Source organism: Lepisosteus platostomus, chromosome 7 (assembly GCF_059453375.1).
Source record: "Lepisosteus platostomus isolate fLepPlt1 chromosome 7, fLepPlt1.hap1, whole genome shotgun sequence".
In the NCBI taxonomy this organism is placed as follows: domain Eukaryota; kingdom Metazoa; phylum Chordata; class Actinopteri; order Semionotiformes; family Lepisosteidae; genus Lepisosteus; species Lepisosteus platostomus.
The window spans coordinates 36415324-36439893 of record NC_142617.1 but is presented as its reverse complement, the minus strand read 5'-3'; the positions used below and the strand labels follow the sequence as shown (position 1 = coordinate 36439893).

The 24570-nt window shown below is 38.2% G+C and overlaps 2 protein-coding genes across 10 annotated transcripts in view; one reads left to right on the top strand and one right to left on the bottom strand.

The window, feature by feature from the left end:
• ppfia4 (PTPRF interacting protein alpha 4) overlaps window positions 1-8933 on the bottom strand; it is a 125124-nt gene extending 116191 nt beyond the window's left edge. For 5 of the 9 annotated variants that reach the window (XM_088640081.1, XM_088640088.1, XM_088640087.1 and 2 more), the window contains exon 1: window positions 7794-8932. In XM_088640081.1, coding sequence (XP_088496207.1) covers window positions 7794-8042 — 249 coding nt within the window. In that variant the 5' untranslated portion in view covers window positions 8043-8932. Of the gene's footprint in view, window positions 1-7793 lie in introns of all 9 variants that reach the window. The other 4 variants (XM_088640085.1, XM_088640086.1, XM_088640091.1 and 1 more) reach the window with 2 other exon arrangements.
• Window positions 8934-9682: 749 nt separating this feature from the next.
• On the top strand, window positions 9683-18146 carry tmem183a (transmembrane protein 183A). Its single transcript, XM_088640080.1, has 8 exons — window positions 9683-9914; window positions 10622-10711; window positions 11334-11501; window positions 11732-11891; window positions 13264-13444; window positions 14758-14838; window positions 15268-15423; window positions 16917-18146. The coding sequence occupies exons 1-8, from the start codon at window positions 9851-9853 to the stop codon at window positions 17100-17102; spliced, it is 1086 nt and encodes a 361-aa protein (XP_088496206.1). The 5' UTR covers window positions 9683-9850; the 3' UTR covers window positions 17103-18146.
• Window positions 18147-24570: the final 6424 nt, after the last annotated feature.

Sequence of the window (24570 nt, the reverse complement as noted above, 5' to 3'; positions counted from 1 at the left end):
TACAAGATGGTATAAGAAAATGGTTTTAAAAATGTATGTTAGTGCTTTGCAATAATTTGGATTATTCCATTAAAATTGCTTACAGTGTGCATTCTCAGCATCCTATGTTAAATATAATGTATGATCAGTAACGAGGAAGCTACTATACTAGGTGAGCGACACAGAAATCTTTTGTTAAGCATTTTGTACATTCACATTTTGTACATCGGGCAGAGTGGTGGCACTGTGGCTAAGGATCTGCACCTGTGGCTTGAAGGTTGCCAGTTCGAATCCTGTGGCTGGCAGAGGAATCCTACTCTGTTGGGCCCCTGAGCAAGGCCCTTAACACCAGCTGTGCCAGGGGTGCTGTATAAATGGCTGACCCTGAGCTCTGACCGAAGGCTTCTCTCTCCCCATCTGTGTGTCTCATGGAGAGGAAACTGGGGTGTGTGAAAATTCCTCCTAATGCAAGAAATTGTATATGGCTAATAAAGTGATCTATCTACATTGGAAATTGTGCTTTTCCAAACACTGTGTCTTTGCGTACACTGTTGCAGAAGTTTATGCCAAATGTCCTGAAAAACACTACACATGGAAGTTAGGCTAAGCAGGCTCCTCTTACACTTTTCCACTTCCAGATCCATACGGCCTCAATCGGACTTGAATCGGGTCGTTGTGCTGGATGTTAAATGGATTTTGCCATTAAGGCTTCCACTTTGATTTCCGGCAATCTTTTTGCTACATCTAAAATTGAAATCTTGGTATCGAATCTAAAATACATTTCTAAAATTGGAAATTAGCCAGAGCTCTGCTCAGAAACTGCACATGCTTTAAACCTAGGCTCCAAGGCATTGACAGGCATAATCCTGGCAGTTCATTTCAAGAACCATGCAGACAGGACAATGGAGGAATTTTTCATTACCAAATTATTTAAAGTATATAAATATATAGAATAAGTATGAAATCTCAAATCCATTCATCTTCCCAAGCATGCAATATGGAAAAGCCATGTGTCAGTTGATTTCAGGATCAGGTGGACCTTTGTACTTAGCTGAGTTATGATTTTGTTTTTTATGCATTCATTTATCTCAATTACTTCAAAAAAGCAGAGCTTGAATATTTAACACTCCCCTCCTTTAAAGCAGCACTGAAAATCTGGTATTTCAGAAAATGTTAAATCAATTCAACATTACTTAAAGTCAGTGCCTGGAGGTGTAATCTACAAGAGATTACTATATAATGGTTAACTATAATCATTTAAAAACTGACTTAAGTCACTAAAGGATGAAACAATTAATTATTGTAATATATGACACAACTTAAAATACTGTATATATCTTATGTTGTGGATTGGTACATGGAGTGTCAAAACTTTAATAAAAACAAGAACCATCCATCAGAGAAAATTTGCACAGGATCACCTTTGCTTTCATTTTCTGGAAGATTGTGATTGATCTACCAACCTAGTTTCTCTAGAAAATGTGCACTAGCTCCTAAGGAAACTAGATGTTTCTGTCAATCGAGACATCTGTTAAATGACAACGGACACATTTATCATTGAGTGTATCTTGCCATTTTGAAATCTTTCCAGGAAGCTAGCTCCCTCTGAATGGGTTAAACACATTCATGGGAAATGACAGTTCTGGGTCACCGCAATGGAAATCAAACGCAGCACTGCACCTTCATGAAAATAGATGTTTGTTTTGCATTATCACCAGAAGCTTAGCAAATTATGTCAGGTATAATGTACTGGAACAACAAACACAATTCGGTGTTGATTTCAAAAACAGATTTCCTTTATCCAAGAGAGGACATTGGGGGAGGCAGGGGATTTCATTCATGAAGCCCTTTTCCTCCAAAATACGCAGATATTTTGAAGCAATGGAGCTTTGAATTTCATGAACAGGGAAATTTCCAATGAATTATTTAAAGCCCGTTGCTTTTTGACTTATTTCCTTTCTCTTTTGAGCTCTGGGACTGATTTGCAGCTTGGATGTATAAGAAGCAGTTTGTTCCTGTGCATCGTGACAAATTGCAATAAAGGCTGCACTGGGAGCTCCAATTTACAAATACAATAATTTTTGTTAACTCCGTGATGGGAGAAGATGTTAATTTACCTCCAATCTACCTCAGAAAATCGGCTTTAAAAAAGGCAACAGTCTGTCAAATGTTTCCAGATGAAAAATTCTTGTTAACCCCATAGCAGGGTTCAGTAACTCCCAGTTTGATCAAAGACTCCTGGGATTTCACTGCTTGCTTTAATAAGCACATGCAAGCCCAGTCACTTACGCTTGGCTAGACTGTAAAGCCACTGACTGTATAAATAAGATTTTGTATTAGAAATATAATACTGTAACTACCTTGATTTTACCACTGCTGCAACTACCACATTTTCCAATAAATATTGTTTAGAATTCAAATGAAGTTGGGGCATCATGGTGGCACAGTGGTTAGCATTGCTGCCCCTCAGTGCTGAGTTCAATTCTAGACCTGAGTGGGATGGTCTCTGCGTGGGGTCTGTGTGTTGCTTCTCTCTCACTATGTTCATGTGCTCCGGTTTCCTCCCATGGTTCAAAAACATACTGGTAGGTTAAGTGACTTCTGGGAAAGCTGGTCCTGTATTAGTGTAGGCACTTCTGTGTTTGTGTCTTTGTGTAGCCTGCGATGGACTGATGTCCCAACCAGTGTGTACCCTGCATTGTTCCCATTGCCTGCTGGGATAGGCTCTGGCTCCCCCGCGACACTGAATTGGAAGAAGGGGTTAGAAATTGGATGGATGAATAAAGCCAATTACAGTGTGGCAACCACAACATTAGCTATTCAATTTTGCACAATCCTTTTTTATTTATACTCATAATTCTATATAACATTTTGTTTGTTCTGTGAATATCAGTTTCAGTGTGTTTATATTTTGTTGACCACGTTTCCTTTTTCACTTGTCTTCCGGATTCACAGCTGCATATTTAACTAACTTAAAATAACACAAACCTTAGAATTTTTGGAGCTCTGGATCTAAGCACAAGGTCGGGCTCGTTCTCTGCTAGATGTGACCTCTGAGGAAAATCAGGTGTCTGAGACATCAGAGATAATTACCCAGTAGCTGGCACCCTCCCTCGAGTCAAGAGTCAGCTGTGCACTGCTGTGACAGGGTGTGGGCGCAAAACTCCTTTAGATAATCTGAATTTTACAGACACAACCATTGTTTGGCTTTTTGCAAGGTTATGGTTAATTGTGTAGTTTAACCAATGTGAACATTTGTTTAAATAAGTAATAACATTCAATGCTTTTCTCTTACTGTGGACAGAATGTACTGTAACTACTTGTCTGTGATATGAAACTCATGCTAGCTGTCTGAAGATAACTGATCATATTAAATTCTGTGCCACAAGCATTGCTAAAGAAATAATCAGGAAGATTAACTTTGCTTATGTACATCGAAAGACTTTTGAAAATAATATGAAAGTTTTATAGCAATTACCAAGTTTCACTGCCTCCTTTGCTTGCAACTTCCATCAGATGTTTTGCTCAAGTTAATGTGCAAAAAGAGCTCCACACACTCCACCATTTATTGATCAGGTTTGCACACAAAAAATGCAAAAGAAAATAAAACGATTTTTTTGATTAGTCGGAAAAAACAAATCACCTTTACCAAAAAAAAAACAGGAGCCTTCTGGCATTGTCCAGAAATTGCTTTTTTTCTCTGTTCAGTTTGATAAGTACAGTATGAAGCACATTTCTGCCATCAAGGATGAAAAATTAATTCCTGTGCCTCTCGCTATTACGAGAAAATTATCTTGTTATTACAAAAAGGTACATTATGTTATTATTTTTTTACAATGGTAAAGTATCTTGTTATTGTGAAATAGCAAAGTATCTCATTATTACAATATGGTACATTAAACATAACAGTACAGATACAAATGATCATTTGAGTCTGTAAACAACATATTACATTGTGCAGTGACAGCACCTAGAAGCTACCGATAACTCAGCTGGAATTCTGGGGCAAGTGTTTGTGACAATGTCCAATGTGGTAGAATGTGCACAGCCTTTCTTTCAACTGGGGTTAGGTCATAATTAAATGACACAATCATAAGCACATGTGAACCATTATAAGCATGAGGACACTCAAACCTCTCCTTAAACAAGAAAGACGTACTGTATGTGCAATCGATTAAAACAAAGAAGTACATCCAATCGATTCCACTGCTTAAAATTGAAGGACATCTAATGGTAGTGAGGGTACTGTATTGTATGACAATTGTGCTAGCACGTGATTATCACACAGATAGAGTATGCAGTAATGTACTGTCTCATAATAACAAGATAGTCAATTATCTTTTAAAAATGGCATAATGTACGATTTCATAAAAATGTCATAATTTTAACGTAAGATACATGTGAAATATTTTTTTTCTTGATGGCAGCAAGGCACCTCCATCAATGAGCAGAGGCAGCTGATCTCTCTTTTCCAGCTCAAGCTCACTCTTGATCTTTCTGCCAGGTACCTCCTCAGACCAATTCACAAACCACACACATCAACATGGCATTGGATGAGGAACCTTGATTGGTGACTCCCTACAGGCTGAACAAGTAAATCCTTCAATCTTGACCTCCACAGTTCACCTTACTTCTGTGGCAGATTTAACTAGACTGAAACTTTTCATAGGCACATTTTAAATCTCTTTCTAGCTAGGTTAAATAACCCATTTCTTTTAAAACTCTATCTTTATAAAAAAAAACGGACAGGGTGGTAACATGCATTTCAGCCTTTAATGCAAGAAAACATGCCAATACAAGCTGATATCTGGAATTCTGAGGACTGCGACTGCTCAGTGATAAAATAATTTTCATGTAATGTGCAAGCAACTGGGAACATCACTGCAATTTTAATTTTCTTATTGGATTTTGAGAGGCATTTTCATGAATTTGGTAACACAAGGCTCGGGCCAACAGGTACTCTTAGATGTCCCATAGGTATTCATAGCTCTCTAAGTGTTTTGCCAATTACTACAAAATGAAATAGAATTCTTACATGCTGAGTGACGTTCAGCTTACTAAAATATTCTTTACAATATACTCACTTTAATCAGAACGAAATCATATCCACTTCAAACACCTGTTTTTACACATTGGGCATTTATTTCAGTTAAGCAGCCACTTATTACTAAACAGGCCCTGTAATCTCCTAGGCAAAAAAAAGTATATTTCGATTTTATTAATTACAGCCTTTTCCATTATTACAGATGGGATTTTTTTTTCTTTTTATATTGCCGTTGGCAGACTTACCAGGGAAGCTCAAGCCTGCTGGACTCCAGTCATTAGCATGCTGTACACTCCGCGAGCCTGGTGACATCAGTTTTAATCAAGCTTTTGGGCAGCGAGTTCAGAGAGAGGGAGGCTCTGTGTCCAACGAGCCAGCATGACATGTGTGTGTGTGTGAATGGCAAGTGGTCTGCTGAGAGAGCCTGGCCATATTTCACTGGTCCAGGAAGGAAACACGAGTCAGTTTCTTCCCTGCAAGGACCTGCCTAATAGGAAATTCTCTAATGCACCTTTTACAAAGGGTCTTCGGCTGTTTACTGATGTTTTATCATCTTGTTTTTCAGTATTATTTCCCCATTTCTGAGCCATAAGGACCTTACACAAAGTGAATTATTCCCAGTATTATTATTACAGTTTACACAGTAGCTCTATAAATACCCAAAAAGTCTGTAAAGAGAGTTATCAAAATACATGAAAGTACAATGAATTTCAAACAGTTGGAAAGGGCAGCCTATAGAAGCAAATATTAAGCTGTGAGCTATGATAAAGAGACACTGGGAATTTCTGAGTCACAGATATCCTTGGGAACCACATTCCATAGCTAAGTCAAAATCTTCTCTGGTACAACATACTCTTTCTAAAAGAGATGACACTTCTAAAACTGGAAGCAACAGACTCCCCGCCACCTGTCTTACTCAGGTGAGAAAACATCTCTAGCCCAACTAACGAATGGGTTTTGGCCCACTCACGTATCAGGTTATATCAGATACATGCAGTATCTAACTTGCCTTATCTTTGCCTGAAGCTTTCAGCACAAACATTAAAAATTAGCTTAAAATCTGTAGCCCAAAACATATGCTTAACAGCATCCACACTTAATACTTACAAATAGAGTACACAAAACATATGTACACTTTTAATGATTTTTGCACTAATACTTCATAATGAATCTTATTTCACTATTTTCTAAACTTTCCCACACCACACTGGAACAAAGAAATCCACAGTTAGTGTCACATGAAAACTAACAATCTGGCAATCTGAGATGCCGAATTAGACCCTTGAGGGCTTCAACTCATCAGTTTGTTGCTTTTGGAGTGAATCAGAACACAAGGTGAAACTGGAGAAGGTTCTTCACTCTCCCAGTGAAGTTTTTCAAAAACAGGTTAATGCTAAAGTAAAAAAAATACAAAATCAATTTTTGCGTTTCTTGGGGACACTTTCAAAGTACAGAAGCAGGACAGTCAAAAAAGAAGAAATGAGTCCTCAATAACCATGTTTTGTGTTTTTTTTTTATTTACATACATTCCCTAAGCAAACCTTTGAAATGCCAACATGTTTAATGTACTGTTAAACACAATGGCCTGTTTTTAAAATAATGAAGCAAGACACAACAAAATTAACATCACACACTGACGTAAACAAATAGATGTTGCAATTGTTTTAACTGCTTAAAATGGTATCACAATAGTTGAAAGGAGAAATGAAAGGAGGCCATTTGGTACACTGAATACATTTAGTTCTATTTCTCTGTAGTTCAATACTGACTACACCAGGAACAAACCCCGCCATATGGTAATTCACCTTCAGCTTTTTGGGTGATTTAAAGTAGCCAATCAAAATTAAATTACACGTCTTTGGGAGAAAACTGGTGTACCTGGGCAAACACCTATGCAAACGTGGGGAGAACATGCAAACTCCTTAACTTCACAATCAGGCACCCCAAGCAGGAAGTACACCGAGAACACTCCAGCTGTGAAGGAGCATGCTAACAATCCTTCAACTGTAACGGCACAGAAAGCTGTAGCAAATCACAGTAAAACCAGATAAACTCATGGAAAAGAATGGGACACCGTGAAATAAATGACGGACAAAATCTACCCCAAAACGTCATGAATTAACCATGGTACTAGTCTTAGGGTGCAGCATAACGTACGGTAGTATTGAAACAGCATTCTAGAAAGTAATATAAATGCAGTTCTTATTGCATTTAGGTTACGAATATTTATTTTTTGTGAAAGGTGTTGAGACAAACTGGTCAGCATTAAATAAATACAAAAAAAAGAACGTACATCGGTTTAAATCAATGAACACGGATGGGTACAGTGTATCCTACCAATGTGGAAAGCAGACGTACAGCCAAGGCAGGATTGCAACACGCACACCAGCGACCTTTCCTGGCTGCGCGTTACCTTAGTTACCAAAAGCCCCAGGTATCCACGCTCAGTCATGCTACAGCACCAACTGCTTTTCACTGGTGTTTTTGTGCTTACATGTCGCTTTGTGCTGTACACGTCTCAGTGCGCGTTTGAAAGACAAAATGCGCGCACTCTTTTGCAACGACTTTCAAAACATGATAAATTGATAGGGCGTATACGGGGACATGCGAGTACCCACTGTATATGGGATTTTGTCCCATGCGAAACTAAGCATGTCTAAAACAAAGCACACATCTCTTTTCTGAGCGATTTATAAGCACGTTTTCCAGACTGTCGAAACCAGCACAGTGTGCCTGGATGTACCGCTTTCGGCTGGCGAGAACGCCTTACCTGTGGCAGTGCTGAATTGATCTGCCTCTGAAGGAGGTCTCTCTCGTGCACCGCCTCCTGCAGCTTCGCCTGTGTCTGGATCAGTGTTTCCTGGGTCTCCCGTAAAGATTCCAGAAGCTTGTCTCTCTCGTCCAGCATATTAACCATCAGCTGCTCGAAATTGGACTCCGAATCCGAGCCATTCTGAGAACCCCTCTGTGAGCTCATCGAGTCCCCTTCAGTGATTGTGGGCATCACTTCACACATCATCTTGCCTGTATTGTCTTTACGTTAGTCAGACGAACTGCTGTTAAATTTAAACTATCCTAATACTCCGGCACAAGGTCATAGAGAATACAGTAGGATTTGAAGCACAGCTTGCATCAATGTAGTTTCGTCCAAATGATATGGAAAAAAAACTTAAAAACTTTTACTTCAGCTGGATTGGCACGTTATTTTCAACGAAAGCTTAGTAGTAGATCATTATGCATTTATCACAAAGGTAGAATTTTCTTATTGCTATTAGTAATGCACATTTTTTTAAAAATGAAAATATATCATCATTTAGGTTACTTGAACTCCAGCCGGCGTTTTTTTCTCTCCGACTCACTCCACCCAGCTGTGCGTGTATCCCAATTCACTTGATATTGAATTGATTCAGACAAGGAGCAAGAAAGACTGCTAAGCCCACGAACAGTGATGAAATAGTTCCAGCTGGAGTGCCAGTACGATTGACAGTCATTCGCTGTGTCTTGGAGAACCCCGTAGCCTTCTTCTACCGACACCCGCCGGCTGCAGTTATTCTTTCTGTTACCGAAACGGACAAATACATTTTATTTTCTGCCGCATCCTCTGCCGACTCCTCCGCCATCCCCCCTCTCAAGCCAACAAACTACTCCCCCCGCTACCTCTCTCCCAAGCAGCGAGCTCAGAGCTGCAGCGGCGGCTGTCACCGCCGCTTACGAAAACAGAGCAACTGTGCTATCTGCTAAACAATTTACGCATAATTTAGCCGTGGCGCTGCTGTGGTGTTGATGGCATTTACGGAAACGGCGCACGGTGCCTCGTCGCCCGCCGAGGTTTTTATATCCACCAAGTGATTTACGAAAAATCTGAGAAGGCGTCTACAATCATCAAAGTGTACGGTGAAACTCCCCTCATCAGCACCACAAAAATACAACCCGGCACAATGTAAGCGAAAGCCAAAGATTTATAACTTTCGCAGCGCACCCTGGCGGATTCACGTGGAATTCCCTGCTCTGAAACATAAATTATCTTACAAAACTAAATTAGAATATGGAAAATAAAGCTCCAGATCAAAAGAAGAGGATTTAGGTGGTTGCATTCTGGATATTGTTCCCTGTCGATACAATGACACAGATCAGACTGCAGGGCGCAGCGCTTAACGACCAAATCAAATAAAACAATATTGACAAATAGGTTTAGTCCACATTTTCTTTATTGAGTTTTTTGTTGTTCTGGTTTCATGCATTGTATAATTTTCCACTGTCTCCCTAATAATACAGTTTCAGCTTCTTTAGAAAAACAATCACAAATGCAAGCAGTACGAGTTCTAAGATTAATAGAACCTAATGCTAAATTAACGTGAAACTCCCAATCCATGTGTTTCTTTCCTAAATATCTGGCTTAGTTGCCACGCCTACCTGTTAAGATGAAGTACATAAAATATTCTTATGAAATTAAGATAATTTAACTGCATATAATTATCACTATCGTCAGTGTTAAAATGTAAAAGGCATTTTCTCTTTTGATTTTGTTAGTATTTTATGTATAGGTATTAGCTGACTAAAATACAAATTTTAAAATATATATAGTTACTGTGCTGCTATAATAATTACATTGCTGTACCTTTAAGAGCCCTATCGCGATGATGTAATGCACCGGGAAATCTCGCGCGGTTGTGTGCGAGGTTATCTTCAGTTCCATAATGGCTGAAGATCCTGGAGGGGTTGATTTCAATTTTTCCTTTATTTCTTTTCGTTTTTCCTTGTCTCTGCTTGTCGTCGCGACATGGCAGGAGCCGCAGTCACGATAACCGGCCACAGATCTCCGCCGCCATGCCCAAGAAAGGGAACAGAAAACGGCTGAAGTTCCGGGCCGAGGATGTTTGCTCGGAGTCAGGTATCTGTACAGAAGGAGCCGTGTAGGCCCGGGCAGCCGGTGGGTGTGTTCGTGTTGGAGGGAAAACGGATGAGATCAGCCGCACTCAAGATAAGGGCTTCTTTATGAACTGCAAGAGTCTTCGTCTGCAGTTTGAGCCTACGGATTCAAGTTGCTATGGGTGTTTATGATGAACTGTCATCTATTCCTGCATTGTGTGGTATCTGAGTCGTAATATCGCGGTACTTTGGTGTGTGCCGAAAGAGTCTAGTTTACACGTACACAAGTACACACGACTCCACGTATTTATGGAACCTGAATTTTTAGTCTTCATTCGACGTTGAAGATTTCTTACAATGGCAGATTATGTTTTGACAAGTCCCTGTGCAACTCTTACGAAAAGTTATATTTATAAAAAAAAATAACTTTGTTGCACTTTGTTGTGGTTACTTAAACATTCAAGACAAAAATCAATTCAGTTCAGAATACTTTATTCACCCCAGGAGAGCAATTTAAGAACATTCACTGACAGTTCACATACACTTATTGTTAAAACGTATATGATAAGTTCCCACTTTTATGTAATTCTTGCACTTATAATTCGCTTTGGTACCGTTTTTATACCAGTTCGATGCAGATTGACCCGGCCTGTTTTCATCTGTATTTACATTGTCACTCCAGAATGTCAGTAATCGCGGGTCCTTACAGAATTTTATTTTTCTCTGCAGTTACTGTGGCTGACTATGCCAATTCCGACCCAGCCATTGTGAAGTCTGGGCGGGTGAAAAAAGCTGTTACCCATGCAATAGAAAAAGAAGGTAAGGTTTCACATCGGCGGGACACCATCTTGAGAGCACTTAGTGGTCTCCAGCTTAAATGCTTCGATCTTAATTACAGCACGCCTAAAACCGTTTAGTAAAGAGTCGAAAGTCTGGGCTACAGTTACTGAAATGAGATTTCAAAAAGCTTTTCTGCAGAATCATTGTTGAGTGAGATGCTGTTTTTTTTTATCAGGGATACAAAAAAAAACTTGTTGTGAAAGGCACTATACAAAATAAATTGAATTGGATAAAATACTGTACAGACGTATAACTTAAATCCATTTTGAACATTTAGTAAGCATGTCATGAGATCTTAAATAGCTTATCAGATTTAGAGAACATTCTAGCATAATGAATAAGTAGTGTAGGTCTTAGGATCGTCCTCATTGTCTGTTTCTGATGTCGGTGGAATAATTTGGCTTCATCCGATAGTATTTGCATAAAATTCAAAAATGACATGTCTGAGATGAGGTTACAGGCTCATTACCCTGGATCCCAAAAACGATACTATTTTACTACTGGTTTTCCTAAGCTTACAATATGGACTTTTAACATCGCTGTAGATTATCAAAGCTGCTTATTCCCTGCCCCTGTGTGTGGACTCTCGGCTGTGTTGCAGTGAAATTGCTTTGTGGATTGGAGGCCTCTCACGGCCCTGTACAGGAGGTGCTGTCATCCGTGGTGGGTGTGAGGGTCGAGGACTGCGAGAGCAGCGACGACCTGGACCCCGAGGGGGGCGCCGGTGAGCACAAGGGCTCCCGGAAAAAGAAAAGCAAGAGACGCAAAGGTAAGTCTCCCGGGGGCCACACTCGGGGGGGCAGACAACGCTTTGAAAATACTGTGGCAGGCTCAGCTTTGTGCAATTCCTCTGTGCTCAGTGCAGCTGGATAGATCCATGGAGAAACTTGTCAGATATTTAAGTTTATACTTGTAGTACGATTTCAAAAAAACATTAAGACTTGAACAAAAGTTCTCCGAAATGATTTTCACAGCTTGACCATTTATTTCTGTTTATAGAAAGCAGTGAGGCAGACGGTGGAGAGGAATATCCTATTGATATCTGGCTGCTGCTGGCTTCGTATATCCGCCCGGAAGACGTTTGTAAATTTGCTTTGATCTGCAAGAATGCTTGGACTGTCACTTGCACTGCAGCATTTTGGTTGAGATTATACAGAAGGTAAGGAGTGTTTTTTGAATCATGGTTTTTCTAGAGAGCCATGCTTCCTAAGTGGTGTATGATCGTGCCTCTCAAAAACGCTCCATTTAACTAACCAGATGCCCACGGCCAAGTACTTTAAGATTTTTGTAAAAAGGGGAAAATATTTCAGCACTACATTAAGTAGCAGCAAAGCATGATCAAGAATGCAAAGTTTGCATCTGTATGATTTAGATCAGTGTTTCCCACTCCTGGTTTAGGACTCCCCTCTGCCATCTGGTGTTCTTTAAGATTTTAAATTGAATTCTTTGTATTTTTAAAATCGGTTAAATTCTTAAAATGTAAAATGAGATTAAAAATTAGCATTATCTCGGCACCAAAAGCTGGGTTTTGGCTTTCTTCTCACTTTGAGTTATTGTTTCAATGACTCGGCTGAATCTTTCACTAAGCCTGTGCTAGGTATACTACTGTGTTGCAAAACACTGAAATATTGGTTTTGCACAGTCTGCCAAAATGTGGATAGGCACTAATAACTTATATAGCACTTTTTGGGGCACTCAATTCAAAGTGCTTTACAGGCAATGGGGACTCCCCTCCACCACCACCCATGTGTAGCACCACCCAGATGATGTGACAGCAGCCAAATCGCGCCAGTACACTCACCACACATCAGCTATCAGTGTGGAGGAGAACAGAGTGATGAAGTCATTTCATATTAGGAGGTCATGATTGATAAAGGCCAACTCTTTTCGAAAAATTCTGCGGGATTTTTAATGATCAGGGAGTGTCAGGATGTCAGTTTTATGTCTCATCTGAAGCACAGCACCATTTTTTACAGTATAATGTCACTATACTGTGACATTAGGATCCACATAGACCTCCAGGTGAGTGCGCCCTACTGGCTCCACCAGCAGCAACCTTAGTTTTCCCAGGAGGTCTCCCATCAAGGTACTGGCCAGGATCACACCTGCTTCAGTGGGATGCCAGTTGTGATAGAACTGCTGTTAAGCAATTAAGTTAAATCAACAGTTTGTACTTTGCATGTTTACAATCTAGTTCAGATAAAGCAGATTTTTCATTATCTGATTTCTTTTTTAGTTAATGCTCCTCTTAACTACCAGTTATTGAAGAGTATGTTGGGAAAAAGCTTTGCATGTTTGCAGGGCAATATTTTAAATGAGACGAGCTAAAAGTTCTAAACAATTGTCTAAAAATGAATGAAATCCCTCATATACAGTTTTCTCAATTGTAGTTTTTTCGAACTTGCAGAGAAATTATAAATTTGGTCAAGGTTTATCCTTAGTCAAGCCCTGCTGTTAGTTTTGTAATGTTTGCATGTGTACCTGTGAAATGCAAAAATGGGAGAAAATTCTATTGATTGTCCTGTTATCAGATACTATAACCTGGATATAGACCTGCCTGCTCGCCTGCAGCCTTACTCCATTGGGAAGATGCGGTGTCTTCGTGCTTGTGTGATTCGTTCCCTCTTCCACATGTATGAGCCTTACAGCTCACGCATTTCTAAAAGCCCTTCTCTCCCTGAGTCCACTCCTACAACTCTCCTGAATTCTAAGGTAAGATAGTGGCATCATATGTTTATTGTTTAAATAGTTTAGACACTTACATCCAATATTTAAGATGTATTTAATTTGTGGACACTATGTACAGGTCTTTAGTTCAAAATAATAGAAGTAAAAACTACCTTATTGAGTCTGCACTCATGCTCATAAAAAATCTTGCAATATTGTGCATCAATGGAAAAGATAATGCAGAGGATGAGATCTCATGCATTCAATAAGTAGAGATCAGCAACCTGTTAATCTTATAGGTTATAGGCAGGTCTTATTCACTAATTACACTTTGGAAACTGATGTAAATTAATGATGATTTAAGCAAGTAATCTATTCGATTTAAGAACTCTGGTTCTTCACAGATGAAGAGTACTCAGGTGTGGGTTCTACATAAACTTAACTGAATCACTTGCTTAACATGAGTAGCTGTGAAATTGTTTCCGATGTTTTGTAAATGGTACAGAGGTAATTGTAATGTGCTGTAATCTATGACAACCTGATGGATTGGCACTTTTCAGGACCAGGATTGAAAGCCACTGAAATATGAGATGGAAATTAGCTCTTAGTAAATGGTTTTAGGATAATAGGATAGTGGTGGAAAAAAATAACATTAGCTTGATGCTTCATAAACTGTAGCCATTAAAATATATTATGGGTTGGATTGCCATGGTAGCAACACATGATTTGTTTAGAGTAAGGTAGAGTGAAAGGAAATTGCTAGATAGTTTGACTTGGATGTCGTATGGTGTGTATTGTTTGTAAATCCAGAAGCCAGCTCCATGCACCTGTGCCCTCTCTGATTGCTAGCTGAATTTAAACCTGAATTGTTTGAATGAAATTTTCGTTCTGTAGCTTTTGTTGAGTGTGTGTTCTTAAAAACACCTGACATGGGTTTGCTAAAAAGTAAGACAATTGTGATAAAGAATGTTTCCATTGTGTTGTAATTTGTGAATAAAACTTGATTTGAATAAAGGCCCGTTATTTCATTTGATGCCATTTTTTTTCTGTTCGTTCTCAGCATTGGCAACTGAGTTGTACTTGCTAAGTAGTATAACTTTGTATGATTTTTGCATGCATGTAATTCTGTATAGTGTATATGCCTTATAGTATCCAAGCAAAAATTAACTGTATACAGATTAGACCATGTTTCCATCCCTAATAATAAAGCCAGCAATGTGTTTTTTAAAATAAATATATATATATAATGTTTCCAAATTAGCAAGGTTAAGTAGGACAATGTTTTATGTTTCTTCAAATATTGGACATTTTAATGTGACTTAAAACATTCTGCCCTGCCAAAATTGTCTGTTTTTCAGTGTTTGCTCTTTTGGGTCCAGAAGGTGATAGGAAATAGACAAGAACCAATGTGGGAGTTCAGTTTCAAATTCATGAAGCAGGTAAGCACCTCCAGTGTGACTAATAAAAATCATCTTATTTTAATGTGGTGTCCTAAGTAATGTAGTTTCCATTAAATAACTATTTCATTATTCTGTTCTTTTTTGCAATATTACAGTATTTGTTTTATTTTACAAACACAAGGTACATTGCCACGATGCCATGTGTCTTGGTAATATGAGTACCTTTCTTGATTTATTCTTGGAACATTTTGAATGTGTTAAAACAGGTGTAGGTTCATAGTGTTCAGTTTAAAAAACCTAATAGCCAGTTCTGTTCCTGGACTTTTCCTTGATGAGCTTTGTTTACCAATAACAGATTTCAATTCAGATTGTATTCATATAATGGTATTTATATTAAGTACCAAAGACTTACGCAAGACTTAAGGTTGCTTTAGAATACATTGTCATACAGAAGTTCTTTTGTTTCAGCCTGACAAGTATAAGAATGGCTGTGGAAGTCGACTCAAGTTGCCCAGTCAGTACCAAGAGGTTCATGACAACCCTGATCATGACTGCTACCTGCTGCAAGTCACCACGCTCAACTTCATCTTCACCTCTGTTGTAATGGGCATGACCTTAACCTTGGTAAGAAATTAGGTAACATTTAGTGGTCTGAAGGAGTTCAAGTGGGTAGCTGCGTCACCATGCCTAGGCTGCAAAGGAACAAGTAAAGGTTTATTCCATGCTGAATGACACACCTGAAGAAGGGACAACAGGCGAAATGTTTTCTTTTCTTCTCTTTTTCAGCATTGAATAAACCCTTACTTGTTCATTTAAAGTGGTCTGTTTAATTGTTTTATGTTTAAAATGCAATCTTTCAGGTTTTGGGTGTAGTAGCCACTGCTGAGTAAGTTTCAACCTGATACTTCTAGTTAAAATATGATTTTTGTGGAGATTGTTGGATTACAGGCAAAGTTTCCCAAACTCATAAGCACACCAAGTTCCAAAGACCACAGCCTCATCTTCACTGTGGCACCCAGGCAATGAGTAATATAGGGTCATTGTAGACAGGGTGAAGCACAGAAGGGCTCTGTCATTCCTGAAGCTGCTTTAGTGACTGTGTTGGCCTGTTAGGATTCCTGCATCCTCCATATTCAAGACAGCAGGGCTCTGGCACTCAAGTCCCGACTGGCAGAACAGGAATGGCCCACCTGTTATATCTTGGTGGCTGTTTTGGTAGACAAAGGTTGTGACAGAACAAGGCCTTTAGTCATCTTGGTCTCCATGCCATAGATTCATGTTGCATTCTATCAAGATATATTTGAAAGCTGTTATCCACAATTAAAGTTGTTACACACAGGCATCTTCTACCCCATAGCACATTCCCCAGGTCCTATCATCTTAAGGTGACAAGAGCAAGAATGTTATTTCTGGATGCTCCTAATTATGCTCTGACAAAGAGGCAAAAAGTGTCTTTTGGCAGCTGTAACTGAAAACGAGCAGCCCTTTTGGGCGGGGGCTTAGAAAACATAATCTGCCCCTCAGGTTTGAATAGAGCTCATCAAGACCAGATTTCTTGGTATGTGATGATACCTCCAACTCACGTTCAACCTGCTACAGTCTGCATCCTGTATTGGTCTTTCATCTGACATCTTCTGGTTCTTAGAAAGCCGCCATCCTTAACTCTTTGGGACAGCCAAGGAAGAATAATCCGACAACTAATAAGCAGAAAACAAGTTGTTAAATACCATTATTTACTGAACTGCAGTGATACTTTATGACATGGGGAAAAATCAAGTGGCCTTGATGGCAATAAACTATCCTAAGATTTGTAGATGTTCATACTATGTGCTGTTACTGATAGTTCCTATGAAAACTGCATGTAGAGTTTTTATTTTTTAGTTTGGTTAGGAATGTTTAAGTTGTAGGTGCTTTTGCTTCAAGTACTATAACCATGTTCATACTCGGCATCAAGAATATGCACATTAGAATAGATTAAAGTAATGTGAATTATAGATGGATAGATAAGACTTTATTGATCCCAAAGGGAAATTGATGTGCTGCAAAAGGTGCTACAGTTTTGCAATATTTGTATTGGTTTGAATGTGATATCTTTTTCATCTTTTTTTTTTCTGCAGTTTACTATTAATGTGAGTACAGATATGAGGCACCACCGTGTGAGGCTGGTGTTCCAGGATTCTCCTGTCCTGAGAGGCAAGAAGCCCCGAAACGAGCAAGGGGTACAGGTGGTGCTGGACCCCGTGCACAGCGTTCGTCTCATGGACTGGTGGCACCCCCAGTACCCCACATCTGCAAACGCTTAGTTCTCCTCCCGTTAATATACACTGCTGTCAATCACCCAGCTCCAGAACAAGGGCTTTTCTGAGAGACGCCTGAAATTGCTAAGGATCGCATTCAAGATTACCAGAGGAAAAACCCGAATAGCAGTACAGTCCATAATTTGGGATATGAAATATTGAAGCATTTAGAGGCTTTATTAAGGGATATTTATGTACTTGTTTGCTGTGAAAGTTAATAGAATGACAACAAATTGCTGCATTGTAGTTACTTGTAAATATAAAATGTTAAATCTGTTTTACTGTACATTTCACTGCCAATTTCAGAAGGGAAATTGTAGAGACAAATGACCAAGAATATTTTAGTTCTCATAATAAAACTTCATTTTTTCTCATCAATACTATGTAAATCTCCAACTTGCTTATGTAATTCATGATGAGACGAAATAGCTTGTTTTAGAGTTAATTGAATCAGATAATTGTTTCTTTTCTCTTTTTTCCCATGGTGGGGTGGTATTCCCTTGCCAGATCTTATTTAAATGCCTGTATTGTCTACTGCATTTTATTTTTGTATTTAGAGATCCAAAAGAAACACAGGGCCAAAATATCTTGATTTAGCATGTTATTACATCAGTTTATTCAGAGCCAGCTCCATAATGCACTTATTCTGTAACCTTCTTGAAAGGAGATTAGCAATTACATATTCAAATTTTTAACACTACAGTTCCAAATCTGGGGAGCTTGCAAGGTGTTCCAAACATTCTTAAATGTGCACAGCAGTTCAGTTTGAGCATTCTTTAATAAGTATTTTATTTGTTTAAATGTGCAAACTTTTTTTTCAGGGCAGTAAATCCTAATACCATTTGAAAAACCCTGTGATTCATAGTATAAAAACTGGAGCTGATCATGTTTAATTCATTTTCAGTTGATAAAGGAGTGTTCTTGTTTATTGGTCATTTTTAAATTGAGTTCCTTTTCCAAAGAGCTTGTTTAATTGTGATTGTGTTGCCGTGACCATAAGAAGGCTAGTGACGTTCTGAAATGATAAATAAACTGGTATGATTTCCTGAATCATGTTATGTTGGTTAAGGATTGCTTTTCTTAACATTCACTTATTTATAATGAAATCTCTTAAAGAGCATGCAGAAGTTGAAGTAAATCACTATGGAATGTTTAACATGTCTTAATACTATAAATCCACACATTTTTCTAATAAACCATGAATATGAATTCAATACAGGCAGTACACGAGGATGAATTTGAGCTCTCTGTATACATAAGCTCATAAAGTTGCCCTGCTTTCAGAGATCTTGTTTACATTTGTAGAACTCTAGACTGCATATCTTTATTATATCGTAACAGATTAACATAAGGGTTTAGATTAAATAGTTTAATTCTGACCGGGGTGTCAACTGGACTGAAGTACTGCTTAACTATGAAAATTGAATTACATTCAGTAGATGGATTTGTTTGTTAATGAAATTAGATTATTTGGGAGCATTAAGAGGGACTTTAAAGCTTCCTTTGAAGGCATTATCAAATATTCTGAATGGGTTAGGATAGTTGTACACACATTTAGCAAGATTTGTAGATTTAATCCTGTAATTGATAAAGCCACAAGGTGGTGCTATTTTTATTTGACTTCAAGCTGATTTGTTAGCTGTTCCTTACCATTGATCTTTAAAGTATTTGTTAATAAAGTGCAAATGCACCTAGAAATTTACCAGAACACTTACTCTAATTGTATTTCATAACCAAGGAGATGCCCCTTTAAAAATTGCACTTTTCAGCATTTTAATGTTGTATGCTTAACTATACTGTTTTATTTGAAGGAGTGGAGAGAGCAACACTGTGGCTTATTTTTGCCTTACTTTCATGGAGTTTAAATTTGTAATGCAATTAACCAACCAATATGCCTTTGGAGGCAGAGCAAGGAAACCACGTTAACACAGGCAGAACCTGAACCCATTGTGAGGCAGTAATGCTAACCTCTGCACTACTGTGTCATCCCTTATTTTCCTTTCACCTTCCAAACCCATGCTGGCTAGGTTCAGGATTGTTGATAACTTAAACTTAGCTGTTTAGCTGTTAGCTGAAGGGGAAGTGAGGGTCAGCACTCTCATCATCATAAATCTTTCACTTCAGTTTCCGTATTTAGAGCTTTCCTGTGACAACAGTATCACAGAGATCCTAGAACACTTGCTCCAGTGTTTCTGGTGTTTCCTGAGTTTGATTCAAGTCATTTCCAGATACTATCTTCATAATGAATCAAGGCTGCAGAGCATAAACACAACACAATGCCTCAGCACACATAATTTTAAAATAAAGCTACTGATCCAAATCTATTGAAATGAGGGGCATTTGGTATAATGATTAGTGTAGTAATTTAAAGAATCTAGTTGAGAGCATGTTGTATTGTTGCCCAGACATAAAAGGTAACTTAAGAAAAAATAAATATGATTTCCTAGCTCAAAATGCTTTTATATCACCAACATGCTCCTGATACATAATTTTGCCTTGTGTGATATTTTCCAACTTAATGCATGAATATATAGATATGAATGTAGGATTTAAGGTATACAGAATGTTACAAATGTGCAATATTTTGGTTAGACCTCATTTAGTATATTGTGATCAGTTTCGATCACCCCACTCAAAACACAATAGAGGATCAACAGCAGTACTCCATCTGGTATTTAAGCCCACAACTTCCCAGTTACTAGTCCAGAGACCTACTCCTTCCCAATAACTATAAGTAAAATAATACAACATTATTTGTCAAAATGCACCACACTGTAATCATGCTCAGTGCCCTAGAGTTACAAGGCAGTAATGCACAGCACTATGCTGCTGTATGTAGATCTTGCTCACTGGCTGCATGTTCAGCCAGTTTGTCTCTGATTGTGAAGTTGGAGATCAAAGGATTTTTCACCTGGTGCTAAAAATCAATTTCAGCACATGTTCGAAAGTAATTTTCCTATCAAGAACAGCCATTATAATCGTTTTATAACAGGGCAAGTCAGCTTATCTCTGACTCTGTGACTATATAAAACAAGGATGAATTAACTCACGTTAATTAACAAAACAGCCTTATTGTCCTTTACTTTATTACACCTGTCTGTGTGAAAAGTGTTGTGGAAATGTTTAATATTTACCACTTAGATTTACCTTCAGATACACAGTACATGGGATTAAATCAAGTTTGCTGTAATAATGATACGCAAATGTCTCATAGCACCTGGGACTATTTGAATTATGTTTTACTGCTTTATTGCTGAAAGGAAATAGGGCACAATAAAAGGTAACTAATCAGAGAAGTGCTACTAAAATTGGCAAATATCTGACTCACCTTGCTGCAAAGCTATTGTAACACTCTGGGAAACGAGCAATACAATGCCAGTTTCTTTGGCAAATCAAACCAGAACTGTGTAATATTTCCAAAGAGTGACTGAAAAAAACAGTTAATCAAAAATGTTAGGAATTTTCTAATTCCTCAGAGTAGTTAGTATATTTAACACCCCTAGTGCAACTGCAGCCATTGTTCCTTGCCCCCGGGGAAGTGCACTAGGCTCTAGCTAACAGCTTTTAGTCTGCTATTAGGTAACTTTACCACTGGTGATGTGTTGGTGCAACAGTAGTTTTGCCCAGTATGACAGGAACTCAGGTTCAGACACTCAGTGTCTGAGGAGTGAAGCTACTGTGCCATCTGTGGGATTATGACTGAACTACACTGTATTGTGTATGACGGCATTCATGACAGAACTCTGGGATGCTTAAGAAAGAAGATACAGTCCATTTAGCCTATTCCAGACTGTGATTCCACCTTCTTGCAGGAATTTTTTTCTAAAATGTTTGCCAATATTGTAGCTAGACGATTTTTTGTGGGTTTCAAATTTAACCCTTTCAGTTCATCCACTTCCAAACACTGAGCAAAGAAACTTCTCCTGTTCTCTGACATGAAGGTTCCTCCACAATTAGTGCTTGTGTTCAGGGATCTTCTTATCATTGCTAATCTGGAACATATCCACTTGTTTGACTTTTATGGCTTTGAATAAGATTTTGTTCCTTTAACCTGTCCACGTAGGACATTTCTTTCAGTTGAGGAATTGGTCTGGTTTCTCTTTTGTAATGCTTCAAGCAACAATATCACTTGCAAAAATGTGTAAAAAAATTACCTTAGAAATATAATTTCTGTCATGTCTGATGTTGAGTGCCTGATTCATGCATTTATAACATCATGGCTTGATTTTTGCCACACTTTACTCTATGGGGTCCCTAACTCTCTTCTCAACAAGTTCCAGTATATTAAAAACTCTGCAGCTAGATGAGTAACCCACACCAGACCTTGGCAGCATACGTATCACTCCTACACTTAAGTCTCTACATTGGTTGCATATAAAGCCACATATTCGATATAAGATCTTGTTACTGCCTTTCAAGGCTTTAAACAATCTGGCTCCATCATATATATCTGTACTCCTCCATGTTTACACTCCCTCCCATAGTCTCCAGTCACTTGAGGCTGGTCCCCCGCACACTGTACCTAAGACTAAATTTTGGATTTCTGGAGACTGCCTTTTCCATTGCTGCTCCAGTGTTATGGATAACTTTCATTCAGACTCTCTTCAAATCAAAACTTCTCCTTTTTTCCAAGATCTATGTCTAATTGCCCTACATTCCATGTGTATAAACCTGTATACCTGTGTTTATTTTTACTGTACATTGGGTTTGGAAGGTTACTTTATAAATATTATTATTACCATTGATTAAGGTATGTCACTCCAGTCTTCAAATTTTAATTCTGTGAGTATACATTTAAGTTGTTATAGATAAATGCATTAGTCATTTAAATTTATTTTAGCACAAAAAAACTCTTCTGCAAGAAGTCCTGTTCCGTTCCTGGGGGGAAAAGTCCATGTATACAATGCATATACAATATGTATAAGATAGAAATGACAACAATAAATATTGTGATTAAACAAAAACAGAGTAGAACCTGAACCCATTTTCCAAATAACTGTTTTTTACTCTTCTTCTGTGACAATCATAACTGGACAATAATTCTTCCTCTGACACACAAACAGTGGGCTGGTCTGAGCCCCCTGTGACTGCTTATGATCTTTTCACCACACAACACAACTCCAGCACCCGACTAGCAATGATTAACACAGATCTCTCCAGATAATCCCTCAGGGATGCACATCTGAATTAAGAGACCAGGCTGAACTGTTTGTTGAGCGTTATGAGAACAATAACCATAAAATGCAAGTCCCAGCTGCAGCAGTAACAGCAATGCCAGATGCTGGGTGTCAGAGTGTGTAACCCACTGATTCAGGTATGACCGACCAGGGGCATTGGATGGTAATGCTGCAGAGAGTCTTCTACCCGGTTCTAGCTATAGTGGGCATTCCCTGTAAGTATGACGATTTCTGCTTCTGTCTCCTCTGGCTTTCACAGACGGATGGGTAGATATCTTGCAAGAAACACTTTGCGGGGTTTTTTAAGAGCAATAATTTTGCCATGCTAGAAATTCTAAAGAGACTTTTAATTCCACTTTGTGCATGTACATATCTGCTTTCTAGCATTGTGAAACAACAAGACCTAATTCATATTCACATTCCAAGATATACAGGCAGATGGATGGGTATACCATCTAATTTGAATGGGTCTCTGTCTACAGTTTCTTAGATTTCCTTAGATTGTATGTTCAATGTTGTTTATTGTTTTTTCAGGGAAAAGAATATTACATGGTACCGTAAACCATAATGAAAAAATGTGAACAATCATCACGGCATGAAAGACATGGTACCTAACCAAAAATATATTTATGGATATGTGTGAGCAGTTATCTTAGGCTATGCATATGCTGACACCTATACTTGCACTTATACTAAAGAGGAAAATAACTACTTTTATAAATGAGTGTTTTTTAATCATTCAGACCTTGTGTACAACCCATAAATAATATTTTCCCTCTTATTCTTTTATACTGTGCATTTCAATCTCCCCTGAAACCCTCCACATATAAGTACAGTGTGTGTGTATAAAAAAATGTTTCTCAGGCTGGTACTGTAGTACCATAATGAGATCACCAGTGGTACTACTGTATCTCTCCATCATTCTACTACTGCTTGGCTGTTTGTTTAATTTGTACTTGTGGATGTAGGTATAACTACATGGGATAAAACATTCACATCTTCTACCCCCCAGGCTGTACAGAAATTATGCCAGTAGTGTAAAGCAAACTGCAAGTTATTATTTGGTCAATTATTTGTTTATATATATATATATTCCATTTTCTTCGTGTTATGAGGTATCGATAGTCCTGTTCAAACAATAAACAGTACAAATTTATTCATGATTCAACTGGCATAGAGCATATTAGTAGTAAGTATATCTGAACAAGGACTGTGCAGAATCCACAAAGATCATGGCTAGATATAACTTTAATTTTGTCCTGTTTAAATCAGGTTCCCTAAAGAGTGTAAATCCTAATTAGTCAATACCTGGCTGTTAAAAGATCTCATAACCAATGAATATTGCCCTTTTCATCTGTGCCTTAAACATTTTTCCTGTATTTATTTTTTCTAAACTAATTTATACTTCAAGAGTATCAGACTCTGCTGTTGCTCCCATTACAATTTCTGTCAGGAAATTCTGTGTTTCATAGCAGTTCTTTACAGAATAAATTAGGAGAGAAGCCTGTTGAACCCTTCTTGTACACTTACCTTACATTGTTCTTCATATTCAAATGACTTCTTTCGATGTGAGTTATTAGTGTGGTATGGTAAAGGAAACGTTAACACAGACACTCCTGAAACACTTCTGAACATGTCTTGTCCAGAAGCCGGATTAGGGTAGGTCCTCTGTATTTTTAACCTGTTATTAAACATGCAATAAACTTATTGAACCAAAACCTCTCACTAGCTTCTTTGGTACAGTCCTTTATTGAACAGTAAAGAAGCCATTTCAATTGGATGGATGCTCTGACTATTTTCTCTCTGTTACCTAATTTAACTTTAACCATTTTTTATATTTAATATCATTCACTCCTTTAATCTTACTGCCTATGTTATCAAAGACAAAAAAAAAACAAAATCAGGGGGCCTTAGATATCTCAGTTTTCCAACATCTGGACATCTGAATGAACTTCATAATCTGAACATGTGTATGTAACCATCAGAAGGGAGGATCAGACTCTTCTTGTCTGTCTAAAATGATGTGTTGTAGTAATTCAAATGAGCATATTGCCTGAGTTAAGAATACTTCCTTTAAATCCATGGTTTTCCTACTGTACATCAAATTGTTTATTTAGCTAATCAAAGCAGTAAACAGATGTGTCTGGGCCAACAGAAAGTGAAAAATTAAAAAGGCACAGAAAACAGAGCATGCCCACATTGCAAAACAATGTTCCAGTCAGCAACATTCATCCCTTTTTGTTTTTGAAGGTCCACTATCAGCAGTTCAGGCTGATGATCTTGGACACAATTTGCAT

Coding starts and splice junctions, on each gene's coding strand:
- tmem183a (XM_088640080.1), top strand. CDS start 9,851: ATGCCCAAGAAAGGGAACAGAAAACGGCTGAAGTTCCGGGCCGAGGAT. Junction 13,445..14,757: donor CAACTCTCCTGAATTCTAAG/GTAAGATAGTGG, acceptor TCTGTTTTTCAG/TGTTTGCTCTTTTGGGTCCA. Junction 14,839..15,267: donor GTTTCAAATTCATGAAGCAG/GTAAGCACCTCC, acceptor CTTTTGTTTCAG/CCTGACAAGTATAAGAATGG.